The sequence below is a fragment of the Juglans regia genome, chromosome 13 (genome assembly GCF_001411555.2).
Source record: "Juglans regia cultivar Chandler chromosome 13, Walnut 2.0, whole genome shotgun sequence".
NCBI classification, from domain to species: domain Eukaryota; kingdom Viridiplantae; phylum Streptophyta; class Magnoliopsida; order Fagales; family Juglandaceae; genus Juglans; species Juglans regia.
The window spans coordinates 34,953,591-34,965,126 of NC_049913.1; the positions used below are offsets into that span (position 1 = coordinate 34,953,591).

The 11,536-nt window shown below is 38.4% G+C and overlaps 1 protein-coding gene across 1 annotated transcript; it reads left to right on the plus strand.

Moving 5' to 3' along the window:
- The first annotated feature begins 5,021 nt into the window (after positions 1-5,021).
- LOC108988347 (aminoacylase-1-like) lies at positions 5,022-10,838 on the plus strand. Its single transcript, XM_018961587.2, has 4 exons — positions 5,022-6,011; positions 6,097-6,234; positions 10,177-10,416; positions 10,505-10,838. The coding sequence occupies exons 1-4, from the start codon at positions 5,121-5,123 to the stop codon at positions 10,595-10,597; spliced, it is 1,362 nt and encodes a 453-aa protein (XP_018817132.1). The 5' UTR covers positions 5,022-5,120; the 3' UTR covers positions 10,598-10,838.
- The last annotated feature ends 698 nt before the right edge of the window (positions 10,839-11,536 follow it).

Here is an 11,536-nt window from a genome sequence, read left to right on the forward strand (position 1 = left end):
GTATTTCTCAAAGAGCTTTCAAACCAACAAGATGAATTAGGTAGGGTGACTTCTATCACCTTACCTATTTATTCTATGTTCTGAAGTCCTAAGTAGCCTCCTCAACAATGCAGAAACTTCATACCATATCATAGGAATTCCAATCTCTTGAGGTTAATTACATATTAACCATTTGTTCTTTGTAGATGACATATTACTTTTCTGTAAGACAAATTCCTTGGAATGAAATAGACAATTGAGATTGCTAGAACTTTATGATAGGGCATCAGGTCAGAAAGGATAAAACCTTGATTTTCTTCAATAGGAATACCAAGAAAGAAGTCAAAGACATCATGCTGGATATAGCAAGCATTCGATCCTCCCATTCTTATGAAAATTACTTGAGATTGCTTGCTTTTATTGGTAGATCTCAATCAAAGTCCTTCAAGAGTATTATGGATAATGCGAGGAACAAAGTCAGCAATCAGAAGTGAAGTTTCTCTCTCAAGTTGGAAAGGAAGTTCTACTCAAATCTGTCATACAAGCTCTTCCAACCTACTGAATGGGAGTTTTTAAACTTTCCAAGTCACTATTTAAAGAAATCAACATAATTATGTAGAACTTTTGGTAGGTTCAGAGAGAGAATGAAGGGAAGATTCACTAGGTTAACTGGAGCCAAATGGGAAAGGCAAAGACTATAGGAGGGCTCGAGTTCAGAGATTTAGAAAATTTCAATATTTCAATTCTTGCCAAGCAAGGATGGAGATTAGTGCAGAACCCTAATTCACTGGCAGCAAAGGTGCTAAAATCTATATACTTCCCTGAGACTGAATTCCTTAAGGCTAAGTTAGGAAGTAACCCATCATTGGTATGAAGAAGTATCTTGATAGCAAGACACCTTATTGAATAAGGAATAATATGGAGAATTGGGAATGGGGTATTTTTCAAAATTTGGAAAGATAAGTGGCTCCCTCAACTAGTAACCTTCATAATCCAAACTGCAATGAGGGTTTTAAATGAAGAGGAAAAAGTTGTTGCCATGATAGATAGAGATGCAAGACAAGTTGAATACTCTTATGATATAAACAATCTTCTTGAATTCTGAAGCTAAGATAATATGCAAAATACCAGTAAGTCCTTGCAACAGTCTTGACAAACTGGTATGGAGATGCATTGCGAATGGCCAGTTTTCAGTAAGAAGTTCTTACCATCAACAAGGAGAAATACAAGATCGAACAAAGGGTCAATCTTCAAGCTGCACCAACAAGCAAGTGAGGTGGTCCAAGATATGGCACTTGAGAATTCCGAATGCTGAAAAAATCTTTGTGGAGAACCTGTCTTGATGCTCTCTCAACCAAAATAAACCTATTCAAGAAAAAGGTGGTTGGAAATCCAAACTGCCTCTTATGTATAAATGTAATCGAAACAATTGAGCATACTTTGTGAGGTTTTAGTTCATCTGTTTGGGGGTAATGCTCAATAAGGATACAAAAAAGCATAATTGTGAGGAAGATTTTCTTGGGAGTAGTAGAAACTTTGACTAAGTCCATGGATAATGAGGAATGGGAATAAAATGAAGATTTGGCTCAGAAGGAACTCCTTTGTTTTTGGTGGAGATTCTTTGCATCCTACTAGACTAGTAATGTAATCAAAACAAGTTCTGCATGATTTTAAAAATTGGATACAACAAATGCAGCAACCCCCACAAGCAAAAACTGATGTTGGGTAGCACCCCAAAGGAAGCACAAAAGATTAACTAGAATGTAGGAATTGACAAAACTTTATGTATGGTAGGAATTGGGATAATTGTTTGTGACTGGTAAGGCTAAGTAATGGCTACCATGAGGGCAAGAAGGGAATTATATCCAAATGTTTTTCTAGCTGAGACTTTCTCTACACTTTAGGCTACAATTTTTGGAATTGAGTTGGGCTTAAGTAATGTAATTATAGAGGGAGATGCCTTGAAAGTGGTCAATTAAAGGTACTAAAGTACAATGGAACAGTATAGGAATGCTAATAGCCGACATTATAAAGTCTCTAACTAATTAACAGGGAATCAAATTTAGTTGCTTATTTATAAGCCATAAAATGCTTTAGGAATATCTGAGGATATTATAGATGATATGGAATAGAGACATCTTGTATGAACTCATTGTTATAAATGAGCATTATTAATAAAATGAGTACTGTTATTTTAAAGCCTTTACATCACTTATTATTACGTTGCATAATTTGATTTTGAAGATAAATTTTAAAATTTGAATCTTACAAATTAAATCTTACTATTTAAGTGATGTAGATGATATGCTCTACACCCTGGCTTGAGAATTGAATAATTTTAATAAAATTCCTTATTTCTTTAAAAAAACTATGTGCACACTCTACATCTTTTCTTTAAAAAATGTTAGGACCACTATTAAAAAAATAGATTTTTCATATATATCTCATATTTATTCATTTTTTTAAAGAGAATATGCGAAACTTACATAGTATAAGGCTGAACAAATCATTTCCCTTACCTTAATTCTTTATTTTAATAGGAAAATTATTTTAGTTGTTAAAACTTGTTATCTTGTTAACACTGAACCGCATTCATACAGTAGGGTCAAGACTAGAGCATGCAAAGACTTTAGCTAATATATTGAAACATGTTTTCAATGTAATCATCTCAAGTAATCATAGTGCCTTCATCCCGGAAGGTTTATCTCAGATAATATTTTAGTAGCTTGTGAGGCCCTCCACTCCATGAAAAAAAGAGAATGGGAAATAGGGGTTTATGGTAGTGAAGTTAGATATGTCTAAGGCATATGATAAGGTGAAATGGCCTTACTTGACTGAAGTTATGAAGAGATTGGGTTTTGATAACAGATGGGTTACTTTAGTAATGAAATGTGTTGCTACTGTCTCATATGAAGTGTTAATTAATGGACAACCAGGTGGGGTTTTCAGGCCTGGTAGGGGACTGAGGCAGGGTGATCCTTTGTCGCCATACCTATTCTTGCTTTGTGCAGAAGGCTTGAGCAATCTAATCAACCACTTTGAGCAACAAGGCCTCATCAGGGGGGTTTCTGTGGTGAGGGGAGGCACAAGGCTTACACACCTAATGTTTGCTGACGACTGTGTTTTGTTTGGCAGAACTAAGTTGGAGGAATGGATGAGGATTAATAATTTATTGGAATTGTAAGAAAACCTATATTTTCTTCAGCTCTAATACAAAGGCTGATGACCAGAGATTAATACAAAGGGAGGAGGGGGCAAGGATGAGTAGTTTTTGAGAAATATTTGGGACTCCCTGCAATGGTTGGAAAATCCAAGTATAACACATTTCGGGTGATAAAGGGTAAGGTATGGCAGATGATCAATAATTGGAAGAACCAATTCCTTTTCCCCTCGGGTAAGGAAATACTTCTGAAGGTAGTGATACAATCTATCCCTAACTACCATATGAAAGTTTTCAAACTGCCTATTAAACTTTGTAGAGAAATCTCAGCCATGATGGCTAGGTTTTGGTGGGGATACAAACATGATGATAGAAAGGTACAATGGTCTAACTGGAGTAGAATGGGGGAGCCAAAAGTGTCTAGGGGGCTAGGGTTCAGGAACCTAGAGAGTTTTAATCAAGCTTTATTGGAAAAACAGTGCTAGAGGGTGTTAACACACCCTACATCTTTAGCAGCAAAAATACTCAAGGAGAAGTACTTCATAAATTCTGGGTTTCTACAGGTAAGACTAGGATTAGGGCCATCCATGATATGGAGGAGTTTATGGGGAGCACTCAACCTTCTCAGAGAGGGACTTATATGGAGGGTTGGGGATGGGAAAGATATAAATATTTGGGGTGATAGATGGATCCCAAGGCCTTCTTCCTTCTGTTTACAATCTCCCATTAAAAATTTTGAGGGTAATCCGAAAGTTGAGGAGCTGATAGATGCTGAGAGGGGATGTTGGAAAGTAGAAGTGATTAAAGACTCTCTGGATGCTGAGGAAGCTGAATTGGTTTATGGTATCCCTTTTAGTCTGTCGGGGCAAAAAGATAGGTTAATTTGGAGGTACACAAAGAATGGTCAATTTAATGTTAAGAGTGCATATCTTTTGGATATGATATTAGAAGAAGAGAGTTCGCTGAAGCCTCATGCTGCTCAGGGGATAGGGAGAGTTGGAAAGCTATTTGGAGTATGAATACGCCTGGGGTGGTCAAGACTTTCATTTGGAAAGCTCTAAATGATAGCTTGCCTTCAAGAGTGAACCTGATGAAGAGGAAAATTATTGAAGATGCTAGATGTACTATATGTGAAGGAGAGGAGGAATCAATATGCCATACCCTGTGGAGCTGTGCAGCTGCATCTGATGTATGGGCAGAGTTGTTGAGTCCTATCCAAAAATGGTCTTGCAATGAAATTGATATGCTCAAGTTGTGGGCAAAGCTGACTCAGAACTTGCAGCAGGAGGATTTGGAGGTTGTGGCAACCATAATGAAAGGGCTATGGACTAGAAGAAACAAGTTTATTTTTGAAAAGTCTTTTGCCAATCCCAGGGTGGTGGTGAAACAAGCTAGAGACAGCCTTGAAGAATTCCAAGGGTACAAAGTAATTCTGAGGGGCCCAGGACTATGGTGAGTAGTAACAGAAGCATGGTAAGATGGAAACCTCCAATTGGTAGTAGCATTAAAGTGAATTGGGATGTGGCATTTGAGTCAAAAAACCAGAAGATGTGTGGAGGAGTGGTGATTAGAGATTCAAATGGGGAGATCTTAGCTTCTTTGTGCATGAATAAGCAGAATGTAGCACACCCTTAATTGCAGAAACCTTGGCGCTATGGAGGGCACTGTCACTTTGTGCTGAACTTAACTTCTCATCTGTTCTTTTTGAAGGGGATGCTTTAGAGGTGATAAAGGCTATTAACAATGAAGAGGAGTGTTGGGCGTGGTATGGGCAATTGATAGAAGATGTGAAAAGAGCTCTTGAGAGTAGAAATGGGTGGAATATACAGTATATACAAAGAGAGGGTAACATTGTAGCTCATCAGTTAGCCAAAATAGGTCTTACTGGTGAGGAAGAGAAAGTATGGATAGAAGAGTGTCCAAGAGAAGTGTATAGGACAGTTTTATATGATATAGCTTGTATAGGCCAACACCGATACGAATGAATTTACAGATTTATTTCAAAAAAAAAAAAAAGGCTACAGCCATGCCGAACTCCTGTCACTCCCTGCTCCAACTCGTACTCACAAACCTCGTACTCTGCCTTTTCGTTTCAGCCCAACAACCTCAAGACACGCCCATCGCTCGCTTCCAGCGCTACCTCCGCATCAACACCGCCCACCCTCGCCCCGACTACTCCTCCGCCATTTCCTTTCTCGAATCCCAAGCCCTCTCCATCAATCTTCAAGTCAAGACCCTTGAATTCTCCCCCGGAAAGCCCGTCCTCCTCTTGACCTGGCCCGGCTCCAATCCCTCCCTCCCTTCCCTCCTCTTTAACTCCCACCTCGACTCCGTCCCCGCCGAGTCCTCCAAGTGGACCCACCCGCCATTCTCCGCCGTCCGATCCCCCGATGGCAAGATATTCGCTCGCGGCGCCCAGGACGATAAATGCATCGGCGTCCAGTACCTCGAGGCTATCCGGAACCTTAAAGAAAAGAACTTCGCGCCGGTCCGCACCGTCCACGTGTCCTACGTCCCCGATGAGGAGATTGGCGGGGTCGACGGGATCTTTAAGTTCGTTGCCTCGGAGGAGTTCAGGAAATTGAACGTGGGGTTCGCGATGGACGAGGGTCAGGCCTCCCCAGGCGACGAGTTCAGGGTTTTCTACGCGGACAGGTCGCCGTGGAACTTGATAATCAAGGCTAAGGGGATGCCCGGGCACGGTTCCAGAATGTACGATAATAGTGCAATGGAGAACTTGATGAAGAGCGTTGAGATTATCTCTAGGTTTAGGGAGAGTCAGTTTGATGTGGTTAAGGCCGGGGAAGCCCCCAATTCGGAAGTTATTTCGGTTAATCCTGTTTATGTGAAAGCTGGGATTCCTTCCCCCAGTGTGAGTGATTCAACGCATATAGCTTGAATTTAGGTATACCAAGGCCCGCCTTTTTATGATGGGGACAATTAATTTGTTTGTGCAGGGATTCGTGATGAACATGCAGCCTTCGGAGGCGGAAGCGGGGTTCAATATCAGATTGCCGCCTATTGCGGACCCAGAGCTTGTGAGGAGAAGAATTGCTGAAGAATGGGCACCGGCTAGGCGGAACATGACTTACCAGGTGAATGACCTTAGTTGACACAGCTTATTTAGCTTATCGAAACCTTGAAAAGGAAAATTTGTTTGAGAACCGCAATATGCTTTGTTTCTTCTATGATATATATTTTATATAAGTTTGTTTCTTCTATGATATTAGTATGATTTGAAATTATCGACTTAATTCGAATGAGTGATACTCTATTATACACTCTTTTCTATTTTCATCCCACGTATAAATATGGCACTTTTCATCACTCTTGGATCATCCCTTGTTATGTTTTAAAGAAAATTCAAACTTTGATAAGCAATGCCACTCATTGTAATGTGATAAGAGTGGGATGATGGTGCCGTATGTAGAATTTTCCTACTCAAATTGAAGATAAATAATGTGTTGAGGATGATTCTGCAAGCGTGCTTCTTTTTATCTAAGAATGTGTAAACGGTTCTCCTTTTGTACCGCTACTTCATAATTTCATACTATGCCACCTTTGAGAGTCAATTTATATGCTATTAATAATAACAATAATTAACCATTTTTGGCTGTCTTAGGTTCTTGATAGATGTCTGTCTTTTATTATTAGGTGATGATTCTGTTAATACTTTAACACTAGCTTCTTACAAGTTAAATCGCTTTATATTTAAACAATTGATCAGTTCAATCCCCTTGTGAAGTCAGGTTGCTCTAAATTGGGTGGTGATGGACGTTGATATTGTAAGGTGATTGTCAATGTTTTCTAAAAATCTGAAAGAGATTGGGTTTGTGTGTGTGTGTGTATAAATCTCAATTCAAACTAATTTTGTAAAGATTGTATTAAGGATAGGTACGAATAAACATTTGAAATTGTGACGGATCTACTAATTAATAAACATTATCTGATGTTATTCTACTCGTTGATACAAGCTTCTGCAAATCATATTATTCAAGGTCCTAGACTCCTAGTTGGTAAAAGTATTTATATTTATATTTTTTAATTTAGTTGATATTTTAGGTTACATGGAGAAGGATGACTCTTTATGAGGACTGCACTACCATGGGGATTCAAGTGATTATTTCATCGGTATGGATTGTCAATTTGGGTGGAGGGTGTTTCTTAGTGAATTTGATTGTGCAATACTGGGAGGTGGTTTTGGCGTTACCAAAACGAGAGAGATGCATTGTGGAGAGCAGTAGTATATTCAAAATAAGATGCTTGTGGGGTGGGTAGTGTTCTAACGAGTTCCAAGGACGTCGTACTGTGGGATTATGGAAGGAATATTGGGAAAGGTTGGCAGATATACTCTAACTATATTGAGGTGGGAATGGGAGTAAGGATCAAATTTTGGATGATTGGCGGTATGGTGATAGGGCAGTCATGATTTCCTGGTATGGTGCTAAGATGCTTCAGTGTAGCAGAAAATTTGGAGATTTCTTTCTAGTGATTTTCTCAGTAGAATATAAGTTTTGTCAGAGTGGCTCAAGATTGGGAAGTGGATGCTTTTAGTGAATTTTTTTACTAGTTATGACCCACTAGATTGAGACAAGGAGGGGAAGATAAGATTCTTTGGACCACATCCAAAAGATGGATTGTCGGTGTTGGTTCGTTTTAGAATATCCTTGTTCCTCATGATAATAATCTATCTCTTGAAGGAGTATTTCACGGACAAAGGTACCCCTTGAGAGCTGTGTTCTTTAGTTGGAAAGCCTATATGGGGAAGATCCACACTATAGATAATATTTTTTTTAAAAATTTTTTTTATGTCGGGGAACCTCTCCAAGGCAGGGCCCTTTGGATCCACCCTTGCAAAGTAAACCTCAGTCCCGTGTACCGCACCCTCGGAAGTTTCCCTGCACGGAACTAGTTAAATCGCTGGCTTTTAACCAGGGGATGTGGCCTCAAAAGATTGTTTGCACCCATGAGGTGTTAAACTTTGGACCTTGAAGGGAGTAATACCCCAAGACCGAGGCATTCACCACTTGGGCCAACCCCTTGGAGTTCTATAGATAATATAAGGAAGGAGTAATTCTACTTGCAAGCTGGTGTGCCTTCCACGCCTTTGACATGACAAGATTTAATTTGCAAGAGATTTCATTTTAAATTTCTCTTACAAATCAAATCATACCATGTCAGCAATGTGAATGGTTTGTCCTGGCGTGTAAATAGAAATTTTCATGAGAAAGAGGCACATTATTGTAATTGATTGGTGTTTCATATGTAAGGAGAGTGAGGGGTCTGTTGATCATCTCTTACTTCATTCTGAGATTGCAAGTTCACTATAGATTGACTTCTTCAATCAAATTGGATTGGCTTGGATCATACCCGAAAGAGTTCTGGATCTTTATTATCCAAGGAAAAGGTTAGGTGAAGCCTTCAAATCGTAGCAGTGTGGAAGATGGATTCTTACTTGCCTCATTTGGTGCCTCTGGAAGGAAAGAAACAGAATCTTTGAGGACCATGAACGAATGCTGGAGAAGTTCAAAACTGTTTTTATCAACCCTTTTGCTTTGGACTCTTTCTATAGGCTTTAAAGAGTTAAATTTGCATGAATTTATTGTATGCTTCTTCCTTGTAGATGGGTGTCTCTATTGCATACTTCCCATGTACTCAAATTGTGCCTTTTATAAAGATTTAAAAGGCGTGGACTCATTGCGATGGATTGGTGTTACATGTGTAAGAACAGTTGTGAGTCTATAGATCATCTTTTACTTAACAGTGAGGTGGTAAGGATGTTATGGGCTGAGATCTTCAACAGGACCGGACTTGCATGGATGATGCCCAAGAGGGTGGTGGACTTGTTTGCTTGTTGGAAAGGAATTTGGGGTGAATCCCAAATTGCGGATGTCTAGAGAATGATTCCTTTGTCTCATGTGGTGTATTTGGGTTGAAAGGAATGGTTGAAGCTTTTAAGATAGGGAACGTTCTCTGGATGAGATTAGAAGTTTCCTTTTCCATACTTTATGTCTTTGGGCTTCTGCCAGTGTTTTTAATGGAGCCAGCTTACATGACATTTTTTGTATCACTTTCTAGCTCCTAAGTTGTAACTAGGTGTTTTCTTATTTATACTTCCTGTGTACTTGGGCTATGGCTATTTACTTGTTTCAATAAATTTTTATATTACTTGTAAAAAAAAGATTTATTACATATAAGAAATGTTATTTTGATTGCAAGTTAATGATCATTCATTTGGTTGTATCTGCAATGTTAAACACGTGTCTAACAATGTGAATGTGATTGTGGTTTAACAACCGAGAGACTAATATTTGTTGTCATTGTTGTTCACGTGAGTGGACCTTTAAACAACCTATGTTGCTAAGTGGCTCATCCGCTCTTTTCATGTGACTGAGTAAAAGTGCTTCATACTTATGCATATGACAAGTACAAAATGAAAGGATAAAGAAGATCATGTTTATAGGTCTGAAAACTTATTGATTTTGGGTTGGAGGGTGTTAGATCCCAGCTAAAGAATGCCATGATCTAGTGATTATTGAGTTTTCTGCCCAGAGTTGACATATGGTTTGTCTATGTTAAATCAAGTTATGAGAAGACATGGTAGGTAGCCAGTAAATTTTTATCTCGGCATCAAAAGAGGACTGGTAGACTCTGTGTAATGCACCTTTTCTGGATTGGTGATCTCAGTTATTTACTCGATCAAGTTTTATTAGAAGGAAAATGACACTTCCAATTTTTTTGAAAGTGGGTACGCAAATTCAACGAACTCCAGTTTGTTATGTTTCATCTGTTCACTTCGGTTGATGTTGCTACCAAAAAAAAAAAACAGCATTGATTGATCGGGCGATTGTCCACACTCTTGACTAAGGCGTGCTGACACGAGCAAATATTCCTATTTAATTTTTTCTTTTCGGTAATGTGAGATTATATATTTTCTGGTAGAACACCTTTACAATGTCTAACTAGGTTCAGAACTTCAGATTTTCTCTTATTTGTTTTCTTAGCAACTAGATGGCTGATTTCTTTCTTTGTATTAGATAATTGAGTTGGGACCCCTAAGAGACTACATGGGGCGCCCCTTGATGACACCAACCAATGATTCCAATCCATGGTGGTCTATTTTCAAGCAAGCTATCACTGCAGTAGGAGGAAAACTTGCAAAGCCTGAAATCTTGGCCTCAACTACTGATGCACGATACATAAGACAGTTGGGAATTCCTGTTCTTGGTTTCTCCCCAATGAAAAATACTCCCATCTTACTGCATGAACACAATGAGGTTTGACACGTTTGCAATCTCCCATCTTACTCCCTCATATACATCTAGTGCTGCTTCTTTTTCTGACTCCCTTAACTCTGTCTTGCAGTTCCTGGAAGATACTGTATATGTGAAAGGAATAGAGGTATATGAATCCATAATCAGATCTTTGAGTTCCTTTGAAGAATCATCATCTTATTAGAGCACTCAGGGCGTGTTTAAAGGGGAGGATGGTGTTAATAATTCATACCTTTAACTTGACACGTGGCAATGGTATGCTGGTACGAATTGTGATGTTGTTGTTGTTGTAACTTTATCTTTGGCCGTACAGTGTTTATCCTTCAATAATATTTGCTCCCGAACCAATTTTTATTGGAATGCTCTGGTTTCCATACGTAATCGTCATGCTTTTTTTGTATATAGTATTCTTGGGTTATAATTAAGATCAGAGTACCGTTCTCTTCTTTAAAAAAAATGGGAATGTTATGATCTTATGATCTAAATTTTGTAAGAGAGGGCGTGAAAGGGTTAATTCCATATTCCTAGCATTTAACGTTTTGGTGCAAATGAACTTGTATTTAATAGATGTTGCATGCATGTCCACACAAATATTCAAAGAAAGCCCATTTATGCTAAGTAATTTTCTTTTTAATTTCACGCATTGTTTCGAAAATTGCACTTCGTATTGGTAACATCTCATATCTTAATGAGTAATACTATATATAATCATAGAGTATGCAAGTATTGTATAGTCATTTTAAAAAAGGGTGAGATTTATTATTAAAAAATTATTATTTTTTCACATAAATTTCGTATTTTTTTTTTAAAGTAATTACACGACGCTTACGCATTTGGCAACTATCATTTATCATTTCTCTATCTTAATTGGTGGCGTAAAGTGTCTTATAAATCACCATGGAAATATGCATTTTTGCAGCCTTGCCACTATAATAGCTTGCATCAGATAAACAAATTTTGTTAGAAACTTGTGACCAACTCAAGAGTGCTTCCTATATAATTTGTAAGCATCTCTCTTGGAAAGTGCAACTAGTACTTCAAAGACATAACGCAGGATTTCAGTTTCAAACACCTTTTTAATTTCCCACAAAAAGCACTCTGTTTTGCTTCAAAAGCTACATGC

Excerpts from the sequence above, each read along its gene's own strand:
- LOC108988347 (XM_018961587.2), top strand. The coding sequence starts at position 5,121 with ATGAATTTACAGATTTATTTCAAAAAAAAAAAAAAGGCTACAGCCATG. Across the intron at positions 6,235-10,176 it reads GGCGGAACATGACTTACCAG|ATAATTGAGTTGGGACCCCT; the intron begins GTGAATGACCTT and ends TCTTTGTATTAG. Across the intron at positions 10,417-10,504 it reads TACTGCATGAACACAATGAG|TTCCTGGAAGATACTGTATA; the intron begins GTTTGACACGTT and ends TCTGTCTTGCAG.